At 37.5% G+C, this 17,113-nt stretch overlaps 1 protein-coding gene and 1 non-coding gene across 2 annotated transcripts in view; one reads left to right on the top strand and one right to left on the bottom strand.

The window, feature by feature from the left end:
• Window positions 1–17,113, top strand: part of LOC129769112 (uncharacterized) — a 159,841-nt gene that overhangs the window by 118,862 nt on the left and 23,866 nt on the right. The window contains exons 3-4 of the mRNA XM_055771151.1: window positions 10,835–13,066; window positions 13,132–13,315. Of these exons, the coding sequence (XP_055627126.1) occupies window positions 10,971–13,066; window positions 13,132–13,315 (2,280 nt within the window). The 5' untranslated portion in view covers window positions 10,835–10,970. The remainder of the gene's footprint in view (window positions 1–10,834; window positions 13,067–13,131; window positions 13,316–17,113) is intronic.
• Window positions 8,898–9,037, bottom strand: LOC129772203 (U4 spliceosomal RNA). Its single transcript, XR_008742586.1, has one exon. It is a non-coding gene; the product is annotated as a U4 spliceosomal RNA (small nuclear RNA).

Raw genomic sequence — 17,113 nt, 5'->3', positions numbered from 1 at the left:
TGAAAGATTCTATAGATGTAGAATTTGTAGTTTAAAAAACAGAGTTTCGTAAATCGCTCGAATTTAAATTTCAATTCAGGACACGTATCCGGAAATTGAAATTTAGGACCTTAAATCTATTATCTGAAATCCAATTACGCAACCTGGAATCTGAAGCTTATGGAATGAAAACCATAGCATGAAAACAGGTTTGAAATCTGAACGTGGAATTCATCACCGAAATCTGGATCCTGCAATTAAAATTCTCATATTTGTGATTTGATGTTTGAGTACAAATTCTAAAATTTGAATACACAGTTTGGAATCCGCATCAACGCCTTTGATTCCTGTAAAGGAAGGTCACTCTACGAATTTTTTTCAAATACATATTATGCAGAATCGTTGTTGTTATATAGGACATACAATACATACCATTAGACGAGGACTTTATCCAGGCTTTTTTTGTCTAAGGTGTAAAAAAGTACTAATAATTAAAATACTCAACAAATCAACGAATAAAATAAGCATGTTTTTTTATTTCACTTGCCGTTCACTTCCCCGCACAATATATTAAGTAAAATTTCTGCATACAATTCAGGCGTTAAATTTCGTGGTATAGTATTTTGTTCAAATTCTTCGAACATTTATCAAAAAAATCAAAAACCATTTTTTTTTAATAATCATAGTCCTACGTCAAGCTTTCCTTCGTGCCATCGACACAACCCATCCACTTTCCTTTGAGAAGGCATTCAATTTAGATTCATTCTAGTTCGGTTATGTTTATAAAATCTAAAATTATAGAAGGAATTTGAAGAAAAGTTTAAATTATGAATATGAAATTCTGAATCAGTATAAAGAGTTGACAATTGATTTATCCTTCCGCATAGAAAAAACATATCACTGAAACATAAATATGAATATTTCAGCGTGCGACGAAATATTCGGCTCGAATGTAATAAATTTCCGCACAAAAGGAAAAGGGTGAATGAAAACATTACATCACATTTCGCCAACAAAAGGCGGCATTTCTAGTAAAACTATATAGAAAAAAACAGACTGGAGGTGACCCTTTCCCATCGCCATATGACATTGACGTATTATTGCGGATTCTTTTTTGGATAGAGTGGAGAGGCTCGTCGTGACTTTTTGCCACCGTCGTCTCCCTAAGGCCATCACGGTACAGAAATTTGTTCTGCAGTCGAATGGCTAGATCCATGGTGGTGCACTCCAGCATAGAATGACAAGTAGAAACAGAGAAAGGTCGTGGCCGTCTGACAAGCGGCTCGAGCAAAAAAAAACACAATATAAATTCGTTGAGATGGGATATCTTATTGCCCCAATGCTGTGTGTGTGTTAATCGCGGGGGCGCTGATGCACCAGAGAATAAAGGGTGTGTCACATCAAATTGCATCACGGAAAAAACGCTGTAGAAATTTAATTTTTAGGAATTATATCTTTAGCTTTCGTTTATAATCAGATAAGAGTGTATAGATCACGTTGGCCATGCTTCACTGTCAATTTTTCGTAAATTTGGAAAAATGTCGTCGAACGAAAAAGAGCGTTGTGAATTAATCCTGTGCACTCATTTCGAGAATCCGGAGTTGTCACATCGGGACATCGGTAAGATGCTGGGAATCGTCCAATCCACGGTCAGCAGAGTACTAAAACGATACTTCGAGAACCTAACCATCGACCGGAAGGTGAAGAACGGCAAAAATGGATGCTCCATCAGTGAAAAAGATCACAAGTGCGTAGTTAAGCAGTTTAGACGTGATCCGAGAAGTTCGGTCCGGGATGTCGCCAATAAGCTGCATTTGTCAAGTTCATTCGTCCAGCGGATCAAGCAGCGGGAGGGCCTGCGTACATACAAGGTTCAGAAGGCTCCTAACCGCGACGGAAGGCAAAACATGGTGGGGAAGACGCGAGCCTGGAAGCTGTACACCGAAATGCTTACGAAGCCGCATTGCCTGGTAATGGACGACGAAACCTACGTCAAAGCGGACTTTCGTCAGCTGCCGGGCCTGTTGTTCTTCTCCGCAGAGGACAAATTCAGCGTTCCGAAGGAGATTCGCAAGCAGAAACTATCCAAGTTTGCCAAAAAGTACATGGTGTGGCAAGCGATCTGCTCTTGCGGAAAGCGGAGCGCCCCCTTCGTGATGAGCGGCACGGTAAACGGGCAGGTTTACCTTAAGGGGTGCCTACAGAAGCGCTTACTACCACTATTGAAGCGGCACGAGGGCCCGACCATCTTCTGGCCGGATCTCGCTTCGTGCCACTATTCAAAGGACGTGTTGGAGTGGTACGAAGCCAACGGGGTCACCTTCGTGCCAAAGGAAATGAACCCGCCCAACGCGCCGGAGCTTCGCCCAATAGAGAAATATTGGGCGATTATGAAGCAGGCCCTCCGGAAGAACCCAAAAGTTGTCAAATCGGAGGCGGACTTCAAGAGAAAATGGATTTCTGTTCAAAAAAAGAAACTACAACCTGACGTTGTACAGAACCTTATGGACGGGGTAAAGAGGAAGGTGCGAGCATACGGGCTTGGGCTCGAAGTATGAATAAAAAGAAAATGCCAAAAGTTGTTTCATAGTTTTTATTTTACTGTCTAAAATTTTCAATAGGATCGGTCTACTGGGCGAATTTCTACAGCGTTTTTTCCGTGATGCAATTTGATGTGACACACCCTTTACGAGGTTGAATGCGAGCTTTTGTTGTTGGGGAACAGAGTTGGTTTTATTCTCAGCTTTCCCATTTCTCTCCGGGGGAAAAATGCAATACTTTATTTCGAGGTTCTTGTGTCGAGTTTACGCTGAGCTGACTTGTGGTTTGATTACTGAGCATCAATCCGGAACGGAAATCGAGTTGAGATATAATCCTTAGCGGTGTAGCAGTTTTGCACGTGATTTTATCGAACGACAAAAATTTGGTCTATCCCATCATTCGACTGAATATGTGACGATATGCGAGGGTGAGCGAGCAAAAACTCGCTCCGCTTTCTGCACACGATCCGGAGAATAACTAATACAAATTGAACCTGCTGAGTCAAATGAAGCGAGACGATGAATCTGAAATTGAATTCACAATTTCGTCGCATTTGCTCTTCGTTGCTCTCAGGTCACGACCTGACGAGCATTTGCTCAACCGTACGAATAACCACGCTCTACCCTGTGGGCAAATGGAATAATCCTACGGACTCTTCTTCCATGTAAAGAAACACAAACAACAGCTAACACGAAAGCGCAGCGCTATCGCACCTCCGGGCGTGTGAGCGTCAATCCAAACCAATTAGAAAAGTATTTATCTCCAATAATTACTTAATTCGCTTTTTTCCAATAGCCAGGCTGTGGATGCGCTGTCGTCGTCGGTGTAAATTAATTACCAACCTCCGCTTTTTTCTCCTCTTGTCGATGTGGATGGTCACGATGGTTTATACACGAGTAGGAAGTTCATGTGCACTTGTGTTGACAACCACATTTTGACCATTTACGGATTGCGGGCCAATTTGTATGGTTGAAATTGGAATCCGAATAGAGAGACATGTTTATGATGGGTGCCAGAAAGCAAAGTTGGATTCATTTTTCGTGGGTGCACGAAATTGTACGAATTGGAGGTTGATTTTGTGTCAAGGGTGACCAATGTTTGATTATTTTGGGCATTTCAACTATTTACCCCGTAGCAAGTGTAAATTTCCGTAACTTCCGAGAACCGGAAAAGCAATTTGGCTTTTGTAATAACTGACCTTTTACTTTTTTTTAATTATTGTTCAGAAATGGAAAACGCCAACCTTTGATTGCTACTCTGTCGAAGCGGCACGGAACTCTTTTGTTTCGCTCTTCCAGGGGGTACCTTTGTTGAGATCGTTTCAGCTCGAGTGCATGTGGCGGAGTTTATTCATCCTGTTTCACAAGCTGAATGAATCTATTGAAGCGTCTTAACTTCAATTAACTTTTTTGTCAGTTCGTAGCATTCCGTTCTGATGGACAATTACTTTTAGTGAATGTTGGTCGTTTCCATTATATTATACTTAATCTTATTGAATACGCTACACAGATAAAGTTCCTAAAACAGTTATAGAGTATATGAATCTCTCTCATCCATCTCATCGTACTCCATTGTTTTCCATCCTAGTAGCCGTCTATCCGTGTCTAATCCGAATCCTATCCGTATTCTTGTCGGATCATATCCGTATTCAATCCGAAACCTATCAGTATTCTAATGTTATCCGTATTCTCTCCGAATATTGGCCGTATTCTATCCGAATCTTGTCCATATTCTATCCGACTCCTATCCGTTTCCTATCCGTTTCCTATCCGAAACCTATCCGTTATCCGTTATCTTATTCATTATCTTTTTGAATCTTATCCGTATTCTATTCGAATCCAATCTGTATTTTATACGAATCGTGTACCTATTCTATTCGAATCTAATATCGGAGATCCGAATCCTATCCTTTTTCTATTCGATTCTTATTCGTATTCTAGTCAAATCTAATCAGATCTGAATATTCTATCAAAGTTTTTCTCCTCTTGTCGATGTATTCTCCATATTCTATTCGAATACTATCCGTTTTATATCCAAATCTATTCGATTCCTACCTGATTCTTCCCGATTCTTATCCGTATTCTATTCGAATACTATCCGTTTTATATCCGAATCCTATCCGTATGCTATCCGATTCCTATCCTTGTTCTTTTCGATTCATTTCCGAATACTACCCGTGTTCTATTTGATTCTTATCCATTTTCTTTCTGAATCTTATCCATATTCTATTTAAAAACAATCTGTATTCTATCCGACTAGTATCCCTATTCAATTCGAATCTGTATTCTACTTGAATTCTATCCGTATTCAATGTGTTTTATATTCAAATCTTATATGTTTCTTTTCGATTCCTATCCTCATTCTTCCCGATCTATCCGTTTTCTATTCGAATACTATCCGCTTTATATCGGAATCCTATCCTTGTTCTTTTCGATTCCTTTCCGAATACTACCCGTGTTCTATTTGATTCTTATCTATTTTCTTTCTGAATCTTATCCATATTCTATTCGAAAACAATCTGTATTCTATCCGACTAGTATTCCTATTAAAGGATGTGTCACATCAAATTGCATCACGGAAAAAAACGCTGTAGAAATTCGCCCAGTAGACCGATCCTTTTGAAAATTTTAGAAAGTAAAATAAAAACTATTAAACAACTTTTGGCATTTCCTTTTTATTCATACTTCGAGCCCAAGCCCGTATGCTCGCACCTTCCTCTTTACCCCGTTCATAAGGTTCTGTACAACGTCAGGTTGTAGTTTTTTTAACAGAAATCCATTTTCTCTTGAAGTCCGCCTCCGATTTGACAACTTTTGGGTTCTTCCGGAGGGCCTGCTTCATAATCGCCCAATATTTCTCTATTGGGCGAAGCTCCGGCGCGTTGGGCGGGTTCATTTCCTTTGGCACGAAGGTGACCCCGTTGGCTTCGTACCACTCCAACACGTCCTTTGAATAGTGGCACGAAGCGAGATCCGGCCAGAAGATGGTTGGGTCCTCGTGCTGCTTCAATAGTGGTAGTAAGCGCTTCTGTAGGCACTCCTTAAGGCAAACCTACCCGTTTACCGTGCCGGTCATCACGAAGGGGGCGCTCCGCTTTCCGCAAGAGCAGATCGCTTGCCACACCATGTACTTTTTGGAAAACTTGGATAGTTTCTGCTTGCGAATCTCCTCCAGAACGCAGAATTTGTCCTCTGCGGAGAAGAACAACAGGCCCGGCAGCTGACGAAAGTCCGCTTTGACGTAGGTTTCGTCGTCCATTACCAGGCAATGCGGCTTCGTCAGCATTTCGGTGTACAGCTTCCGGGCTCGCGTCTTCCCCACCATGTTTTGCCTTTCGTCGCGGTTAGGAGCCTTCTGAACCTTGTATGTACGCAGGCCCTCCCGCTTCTTGGTCCGCTGGACGAATGAACTTGACAAATTCAGCTTATTGGCGACATCCCGGACCGAACTTCTCGGATCACGTCTAAACTGCTTAACTACGCGCTTGTGATCTTTTTCACTGACGGAGCATTCATTTTTGCTGTTCTTCACCTTCCGGTCGATGGTTAGGTTCTCGAAGTATCGTTTTAGTACTTTGCTGACCGTGGATTGGACGATTCCCAGCATCTTACCGATGTCCCGATGTGACAACTCCGGATTCTCGAAATGAGTGCACAGGATTAATTCACGACGCTCTTTATCGTTCGACGACATTTTTCCAAATTTACGAGAAATTGACAGTGAAGCATGATCAACGTTATCTATACACTCTTATCTGATTATAAGCAAAAGCTGAAGATATAATTCCTAAAAATTAAATTTCTACAGCGTTTTTTCCGTGATGCAATTTGATGTGACACACCCTTTACATCCGAATCTGTATTCTACTTGAATTCTATCCGTATTCTCTCCGAAAAGTTTTTCTATTCTAACCGTATCATATCCTTATTCTTTCCTATTTCTATCCGAATCCTACCCGTGTTCTATTTGATTTTCATCCATTTTATTTCCGAATCCAATCTGTAGTCTATCCGAATCGTATTCCTATTCCATCCGAATTTAATGTATATTCTATCCGAATTCTATCCGTATAATAGTATTTCATTCTGTCCGAATCCTTGTTCTTTCCGATTCCTGTCCGTATTCTATTCGAATCTTATCCGTGTTCTATCCGAATCTTATCCATATTCTATTCGAATCTAATCTGTATTCTAGCCAAATCATATCCGTATATTATCAGAATCCTATCCGTATTCTATTCAAACCTTATCCGTACTCTGTTCAAACGATATCCACATTCTGCCCGAACCCTATGATGATTGCTAGAAATCGCATATACCGCCAAAGAGAAGACCATGAGGGTGATAGAAAAATTGAAGTTAGAATATGACAGGAGAATAATGTGGGCAAAAATTAAACATAAACCAAAATATTAAATTTACAAAAATTTCTATTGTTATATCTATAGAATTTAGAAAAAATAATAAAAATTACATTAGAATGTGTAGAATAATTATAAACCGAAATTCAAATTGGCAAAGTAAGAATATTCAAAATAACATATATTGAAACTAAATTGACCTGAAATGGAATTCATAGGTATTTACAAACGTATTCCGCAGAGTAACTGGAATTTTCAAAATACAGATCTGAAGTTCTTGTTGTAAGTAGAAGTTAAAAATAAATTAATTGAAACTAATTAAGTATGTACAGATGAAAATTTAACTTGATTCGGTGAAAATAGAGGTCAAAGTAAAGCATTCACTGAATTGTAAGATAGATGGTAGAAATTTTCATGTATTATATTAACTAACTAAATAAATATTTTAGCTTTAGCTCAAACAAAGAATGAAAGTTTATTCTTATGATTCTTCCTATTCCTATTCCTATTCCTATTCCTATTCCTATTCCTATTCCTATTCCTATTCCTATTCCTATTCCTATTCCTATTCCTATTCCTATTCCTCTTCCTATTCCTATTCCTATTCCTATTCCTATTCCTATTCCTATTCCTATTCCTATTCCTATTCCTATTCCTATTCCTATTCCTATTCCTATTCCTATTCCTATTCCTATTCCTATTCCTATTCCTATTCCTATTCCTATTCCTATTCCTGTAAATAAAAAAGGTAACAGAGCATGTAAATCGCTTTTATTTATACAAAAAAAATGCTATAAATTAAACTCTAATAGTATTTTTTCAAAGAAAAACATGAAAAAATTGTCGTTCGAAAAACTTTTTCCCTGCCCAGTCTGATAGATTTTTTCAGTTTTTTTTTTCTAAAATTTTTATTCAAAATTAAAAACTATAAGATCTAGAAAATGTCTATATTTTTACTATATTGATGTATTAGGAAAAGTTGTTGAAAAATATAAGCAAACTCATAAAATTTCATGAACATGACGTTATAACACGACAAACAGATTAAAAGAGCCTATTTACTATAAAAAAGACAATAAATTAGAATTTTTTTTGAATATCTCGAGAATAGATGTATTTATAAGAAGATTGATGAAGAGCTTTTTTGTTTTAAATCTCATCAGAATTCTTAATTTGTGGCTAAAAATGATTGTTAAGCTACAAAAATTCGATGTTTCGAAAATTCATAAATAATCGATGTTCCACTAAGTTGGCAAAAAAAATTTTACCGTCTTGGACTAATTTTTTAAATTTTGTGCACGACTCCTAGTTTATATGAAAAAAAATATTTTTTTTATGTTAACATTAGGGTGACCATTTCCATTTTAGAGTGGTTTTTAGGTTTTGAATTTGTCATTATTGATTGTATTTGTTTTCTATAGTTTTCATGGTCTCGGGACCAAGGACGCTGCATTTTTTATATTTTTTTTTCTTGATAGCAGAGTTAGTTTTTGTTCTGAAGTTATGATTTTTCTAAATGGGCCGAAAAATCAATTTTTACCCCTTTTTTTCCACCACAACAATTCGTAACTTTTGACCTACTGGAACGATTCAGATGATCGTCATATCAAATTAAAGCCAATGAGCTATTCTTGTTGAGAAAAATATTACACTTCGTGAAAAGAAAGAATTTCGTTTTCGTAATTATTGGATGTAATTGTTTTCCATAGTTTACATGGTTTCGGGACCAAAGGCACCATATTTTTTATATTTTATCTTGAAGCTGAGGTTTTATCACATAACATATCCGAATTTCAGATAGGTGTCTTTTTTCGTGTATGAGTTATGATTTTTCAAAGTTAACATGTTTTCAGTTTTCTTTCAATATCCCTGTGTGACTATACTACTACATATTTGCAACTAGGATCCAATTTTCACGCAAGTGTGGTGTTTTTTTTCAAAAAAAAAACAACTCATTGGCTTCAAATTGATATATTGATAAGAGATGAAACGGATATCCGGTTGGATACCGGATAGTGACTCTAAATTCCTTGCGATAGTGTTCTAAATTCCTTGTAGAAAACATGATACACTATTAAATAGGATTTTTTTTGCAATAAGCAATAATCGCACCTCGGTATAACCTCTTTGGTTACGATATCGTTACTGCGCAAAGCTAAAGTTGATACTTATTCTAAACGAAAAAATTAATGTTGCTTCAAAATTTTTATTTGAAAATGTGTTTTTGTTTCTTTCTTACATTGAACACCATGTCACATGCCGTTTCTCTCAATTTTGAATTTGCTATTAAAGACTCAAAACCACTCTTCGTTTCATCACTAATATTGATCATCTGAATCGGTCTCGTATTTCAAATGTTATGAATTTTTGAAAAAAAGGGGAGAAATGATTTTTTGTACCATCGGTTAGCTTTGAAAAATCATAACATAAGAACAAAAAATAACGCCTTCCTGAATTTTGGATATGCTGCGTAAAAAATCCTCAGTTTTCAAGAAAAATTATAAAAATATATAGCATCCTTGGTCCTGAGACCATGAAAACTATATAAAACATAAACAATCAATAATGACAAAATCAAAACCTAATATTTTTCCAAGAAAGACTAACTAATTAGCTTTAATTTGATATCTCGATCATCTGAATCGGTTCTGTAGTTCACAAGTTATAAATTTTAGAAAAAGGGGGAAAAAGTCGATATTTCGAACCACCCTAAAATGAAAATGGGCACCCTATTGAAAAAATAAAAAAAATACTGGTCTAATATTTTGCGAAAATAAACTTTTTGAGAAACAATTTGAGAACCATTATATCGGTTTGTCATATAATGAGCTGTATAAATAGATAAAAATTAATAAAAGATGATAATTTAGAAACGTTGGTTTCAAATATCTCTAGAATGGTTGCATTTAGAAGGAGATTGAGCTTTTTTTTTTATTTAAAATCACATCAGGATTAATAATTTGTGGCTAAAAATGATTGTTAACGCACAAAAATTCGAAGTTTCGGAAATTTATAAAAATTCGATGTTCCACAAAGTTCATTAAAAATAGTATTACCATCTTGGACCCGTTTAGTAAATTTTCTACATGACTTCTATTTTATATGAAAAAACAAAAAAATAATAAAAAATATGTATTTTAATTATTGCAAATTAAAGTTTTTTTTGTAAATAAAAAATGTTTTTTTTTCTAAGTGTAATTTTTTTTCACATTTTAACATCAATATTCTATAACATTTCTGTACGACTCATAGTTTTTGAGATATAAATTATCAACAATTTCTCTTACTAAAATCGATACGCCCTTTTCAAAAGTTACCCTTAAGTCAAAAAAAAAAATCTCAATTGCTGTGGAAAACTCATATTTCCTCCAACCCAAACGAAATACAAACTTTCACTCGAATCAAAAATACATGTTTCGAAAATCTGCATTTTTAGGACGATTTCAATTGGAATTGCTCAGGTACCATAGTTTTTGAGTTATAATTGAGTTATTCTTGTAAAAAATTAAGAAAAATGTTTTGGCCCTTTTCAAAAAGTAGTCTTATTCTTTTTTAAAGATTTCAAGTATGCAAAGTTGCTTAAATGAGCCATGTGTTTATACCCACAACTTTTCACAGTTCTCTGAGATGGTGCTGCCAACTCTTAAGGCAAGTTGGCATGAAATTAGTCACCTGGTGCATATTTTATTCTTAAAAGTGGTGCCATATCAACATATTCTTCACAAATCTTTTTCATTGATTTTACCATAATTCAAATATGGATGAAGACTATTGAACGATAGTATACATATACGATAGTCACAATGTAGCCCCCCGAAGGCCCCATTCTTGTATTTGTTCCATTCACCCCACTTATCGATAAGATAAGCTTTGCGCGCTAGTAAACGATGTTTTTGTTTTCGAAACCGATATGCATTGTCGATAACCACATTTCATATTTCATTTCTTCCCCAGAGAACGATGTAACCTGGATTAAGTTCGTCAGTGACACCAGAACATAAACGACAGACGACAGCCAAGCCGATGTTTTATAGGAGCTGGATATCGGACAACAAGACAAGAGACTAGTGGGAGTCATCCGCAGGTCATTATGGACACCATACAAGAAGTATCAATTAATCCAACAGACAGCGAGTTGCTGGTGTCGCCGCCACCGCCACCATGTGAGCTTGAGCTCGAACAGCAATCATCGAACACCGACGATGCAACAGCAGCGAACAGTACCACCAAATCCTCGCAGGACTCTTCTTTTACCGTTACCGATTACAATTGTTCCTCGCTGAGGGAGGATCAGCCAGTAGTGGTAAGTGACAAAGTGGTGGACATCATAGAACTCATCGATGATCATCATCCGTGCCTGGTGGACGTGGATGCCGTAAAGGTTTTGAACGGAGGCGATGGCAGTGACAGTGGGATTGAGTTTGGTGGAGTCACAGGGTCGCTGAATGACGCCGATATCTTGCAACGGGCACTCAGTAACAATAGCGCAGGATACGCTAGCAGCTGCTGTGGCCTGGAGGAAATCAATGGGGTCAGTGTGTCATGTAATTCGAGTATGATCAGTTACTGTTCAGACGCTTACGATAAGACAGGAAGTACAATACTTATTGGGGGAAGGTTGAACAATGACTACTGCGCAAGCGAGGGAGGTAGTGAGAGCTCTTCCGTCACAGGAGGACCTGTGAGCTCCATACGAAAAGCGGGAAGTATCGCTAAGAAGAAGGTCGTGGTGAAAGAACCGCTAGCCAATAGATTGCCAAGAAAATTCTCCGAAAGTAGTTCCTCAGCTCGAAGCAGTTCACGATCAAGGGCTTCCTCGCTTGGAAGGTCAGTTTCGCTGAATCTGAAGACACCTCCAACATCCGCAATGAACGTAGCGGCAGCCGCCAGAGAGAGCGCTCGATCCCGTGAAAAAGTAAACACAATCTGTACAAGCAACAGTAAAACTATGCCATCACCGAAGCAGTCGACTCTGACGAAACGGCCCACTAAGCCGGATTCTTTGCCATCGGGAATTAAAGACGCCTCGCCCAACACTCAACGAGTCAGTTTATCCAGGACACCTTCGATCACAAGAGGTCGAACTCCGCTGGGAACACCAACAGATGACGGCCGCTGGCCTTCAATTGGTGGCAAAGGTAATGTGACTCCTCGATCAGCCGGTACTCGTGCTAGTTCTGCTGCCCCCGAAGGTGTCTCGATTAAAACCCGCGTTGGAACACTCGCTTTGGAAGCCAAACCATGCTGTACGCCCGATAAATTTGGAACGCTTCCTCGACGACGGAAAGAAAAATCCGCCGAAGATCTTAAAGGTGCCAGCCCCCGGAGCGAATCGTTATCTCGCGAGCAGAACCGTATGACAAGTTCTTTAGTCAAAAAACTTCCTTCGTCGAAGCAAGACACTCCAACGAAAACGCTCTCCAACCATCCTAAGCTAGCTAGCGTAACCAAGAAGCTAGTTCAAAAGACAAAAATTTACCACGAAACTAGCGTCCAAACGGCAATCACCTGCAAGGACGTGGAGGATGCATTTTGCGGCAAGGTGAAAGACATAAGGGTGGATGCGATCGAGGTGAGCCATAAGCACACTCAATCCGACATTCGCGATAAGGAGATGGAGAAGCTCGAGGAGAAACTCAAAAAGCTAACGGCGGAGTATTCAACGCTGATGACTAAACACTCAGAGAAGAGTCAAATGGTAACAGCCTTGGAGCAGAAGTTATTGAAGGAGCGCGAGGAGAAATTGGCGGCCCAGAAGGAGCTTCAGAACAACAGTGAGCGGGTACTCGGATTGCTCGAGACCGTACAGGGCACCCCCGTTGAGACGGGCGGCGAGTGTGACAGCCTGCTGATGCTGGAGTCGCAGCTGCACATGTCCGGTTGTGTGTTGGAGAAGAAACAGGAGGAAATTTCCAAGCTGCGAAATATTTGCCACTCGCTGCAGACTGATATGGAAAAGTCCCTGAAGAATCAGGAGGAATTGCTGAGGCAGAAGACTGAACTGGAGGAGGAATCCTGCGAGATGCAGGATTTCCTCCAAGCGGAGAAGGCATCCTGTGTGGAAGCGCTGAAGGAGGCGGAACTGGAAATCTCCCAGCTGAGACAGTCGCTAGCTCAGCGGGAGGGTGAGATTGAGAGGCAACAGGAGGAGTGCCGGCATTTGGTTCGTATAGGAGAGCAGAGAAGGTAATGGGTTGCATACTAAGGAGTTGGTTTTGAATTTTATCAGTCTTTTTCTTTCATTCTAATAGACAAGAGTACCTCGGTATGCAGGCCAAGTATAACGCATTAGAGAGTCGGTCGAAAGATATTTTGCTGCAACAAGGAGCTGCAGTTTCGGGCGCATCGGTCGCCCTATCCGGGCTGGGTTCTCGGTTGGATCATTTGGTTGAACAATTGATCGCGTCCTATAATATTTCGGAGCAGGACTTGGAGGTAAGCGGTAGCTTATTCCGACAGTGTGCATTTAGTTTTTCCAAGTTAATCCAATCTTTCATTCCATAACACTTTTTGGTCCAGAAAAATGCGTAGTTATTATATGTTTAATAGAAATTTAAGTAGAACTATACTGAATACCGACACATGTTACTGAAATCTCTACCCCTGCTAGTAAACTTAATCAGTTCAGATGTTTTTGAATATGTCATTGTATAATTAAATTGTTGTCTGGTTTGAATTATTTGTAATATGACAAATATTTAATTATTACATAAAGTTATGTTTTGTTTATGAGGGAGTCCTCTATTTAACCTTTTTTTAGAAAAGTCCACATGAATGGTACAAAAAGTCAAGAAACGCTTTGCACAAGCCTTCTGGATTAGGGCAAATAACCATAACCAAAAATCTCATGCTTAACATTATACAGAACTACTACAAGGTTAAATATTTCATAGAATTCTGTTAAGGCAGTATTCTAGTCTAGAAATTCGAAAAAAAAAATTTTTTTTTCTTTCATATGTCTGTTGTTCAGGCGTTCAAGAATATACCTTAGGATGGACTTATCGAAAATCCGATGATTTACCGAATTAGAGCTATTATAGTGATGCGGTATCTTCCCTGGTACGGTCACAACAATGAACTTCAAACGCGTTTTTCTCGAAACTAGTTTTTTAAACTGGTGTACACGATATCTCAAGTTCTACTGAACCGATTCATGTCGAATTCATATGGATACAATCTGCTAGTATCTCTATCGCATGAACCTCTAAAAACAATATTTTTTAAATTTTACTATTTTGAAAAAAAGGGAAACGTAAGAAAAAACATTTTAAACTGCATTTTGTTTTTCTAGCGGCCGCCACTTTGTCAAAAAACATGTTTTTAACTTGTCCGAGGTTCATGCGATAGCGGCATCTTTACTGATTCAGAATCTGTTCGATTTTTTTGTTTCAGATAACCAGAATCGTGTACGCCATGGCACAATTTTTTTTGAACCCTTTCACTTCATCAGCTCTTAACTATTCTAGTTATGAATATTATTCTCCGTTCAAATTTTGTTTTATTGCTAAAAGATAGATGAACAAATAATGATATAGTGGATAATAAAAATATTCTTTGTTTTATTTTTACGGAGCTCGAAACAACATCCAAAATTCGTTACTCTACACTAGAATACCCCCTTATGTTGTGTCTAGATGAAAAATTACTCACTAATACGACGAGAGAAAAATCTTCAAATATAATCATTTCCATCGCACTTCTAGGTGGGTTGATACTATTTTCGCAATTCAAATAATCATTCATGTTGTCAAATCATCAAATTATTATTGAGAAATTGATTTCTGAACCTAATTCCAACTATCACCTCTTCTAGGGGTGGGGTTGGGTCAACTTCCATTTAATCACAGTTCAGTGAAAAATTAATATTTTCCAAAAATTCATAACTTTTGAACTACTAGACAGATGATCAACATATCAAATTAAAGCCAATCCAAACTTGGTCTTTTTTGAAAAAATACTATACCTGCAGAAAATTCGAATTCCGCTCTAGTTATTATCGATTGTATTCGTTTTTTATTGTTTTCATAGTCTCGGGACCAAAGGCGCTATATTTTTTTATATGTTTTCTGGAGAGCTGAGAATTTTTCACAAAACATGTCGAAACCAGAGAGACGTTTTTTTCGTTTTTGAGTTATTTTTTTTTCAAAGTTAACGATGACTTGAAAAATATTTTCTCCTTTTTTTCCATCACAAAAAATCATAACTTTTGATCTACTGGATTCAGATGATCGACACATAAAATTAAAGTATTCTTTGAAAAATATTTGACTTGCGAAAAAAAAAGGATTTTGATTTCGTAATTATTGATTGCATTAGTTTTTTTTTATAGTTTTTAGTCTTCGATCAATATTTCTGTGCGCCTAGACTGGATGTATACGACTAGAATTAAATTAATTGGCAAATGTGTCGGAATTCAATTAATTGGCAAATCTCTAGCTTTAATTTGATATATCGATCATCTGAATCGGTCCAGTAGTTCAAGAGTAATGCATTTTTGAAAAATGTCATTTTTGGGAAAATGATTCTTGGACCATCGTAAATCATAACTCAAAAAAAAAAAGGCCCAGCTTTTCAGAAAAAATATATAAAAAAATATAGCGCCTTTAGTTCTGCGACTATGGAAACAATAAAAAACGAATACAATCAAGAATAACGAAAACATTATTAGGAAGGATCAACTTATTGACCTTAATTTGATATGTCGATCATCTGAATCGGTCTAGTAGTTCAAAAGTTATGAATTTTTGAAAAAAGTCATTTTTGGAAAAAAGAAGAAAAAGTTGATTTTTCGGACAACCCTAAAATGGAAATGGTCACCCTACTGAAAAAATAAAAAATACGGGTCTGATGTTTTGCGATAAAGAACAAAACTACCACTTTTCACGAAAATCCGACTATATCGGTTTGGCATGGAATGGCTGTATAAATATGTAAAAACATGAAAAAATACCACAAATGTTTTTTTTACAAATATCATACTTATTATAAGAAAAATAAAACCAAATAAAAAAATAAATAATAATAATAAAAAATAATAAAAAATAATAAACCACGGTTTTTTGAAACAATAACACTCAAAATATAAATGGCAATGGGAATTACTTCATAAAATTTAGGCATGGCAGCGAATGGGTTAATATTTTCACAATTTTCGAAACAACGCGATTGGAGTTCAATGAGGGGCATGCACATTGAATAATCTTTATATATAAAAGAGGGATTTTCCCACGCACGTGTAAAATATCACAGGAGAACGGCTGATCAGATCTGCGTCGTTTATATATCGTTGAGTTTGTTTTCACTCAAATTAGAACAATAGAATACTTTGGCAAATATTTGAGATGATAAGAAAAATTAAAAAAAAAAATCACAGATCAGAACGATACCACACAAACTCTCTTGAAATATATTCGCTATTTTTATCAAGCAAAATATTCTCTAGAAATGAATTATATGGCATAACATCGTTTGCCGGGTCAGCTAGTGGAATATATCTTCGTTTCGATTTATTTTAGATTTCTCTCGGTGACCTTCTCAGATTGCTCAAAGATAATCTTCTGTCGCCGTGATTAGAGTTATATAAAGAGTATATTTTGGAGGAGTTCTTTTGGTCACCCAAAGATATCTTTTCGTCGCCGCGATTGGAGTTATATAAAGAATATGCGCGATAAATGACGGAATATTTAGATACATTTCCGTCTCGTGCGCCTACATTAATTTCAACTACATATTGTGACACATGAGATTTCCAGATTTTCGTTTCATTAAGTGGTCGTTATTTCGTATTTATACAGTCACTTGCCACAGTGACTCCTGATTCGTACCTCTCCTCACTAACAACTATCCCTTCCTTGATAATCGCTAGGGAAACACGCTACAGTTGTGACCCATATTAAGATTGCTTCCTTTCCCCTGATGACTGTAAGGATGTAGCCGACGTCGTTATTGACTATTTAATGCTTGATACAGCTAAACTTGCACAATGAGGATGGTTCGCTACTCCCAATCGTCATTCAGTGTGTTCTTTGTGCAATTTTGCTGGTTCAGGTCAATCACGGAGAACAACATCCCACATTATTCGAAATTATCGACGACATCCGATCTAACGAGCCGTTGATGCTTCTCAGAATCACGGATATGCAGTTGATGGGTTATGGGCGGCTATCGTAACATCGTGGTTGAATTCATCTTCAAATGGCTATGTACATTTAGACTTGGTCCTATTATCGAGCT

This window comes from Toxorhynchites rutilus, chromosome 2 (assembly GCF_029784135.1).
Source record: "Toxorhynchites rutilus septentrionalis strain SRP chromosome 2, ASM2978413v1, whole genome shotgun sequence".
Lineage (NCBI taxonomy): Eukaryota > Metazoa > Arthropoda > Insecta > Diptera > Culicidae > Toxorhynchites > Toxorhynchites rutilus.
The sequence above is the reverse complement of the archived record's forward strand: the minus strand, read 5'-3'. Positions and strand labels throughout refer to the sequence as shown.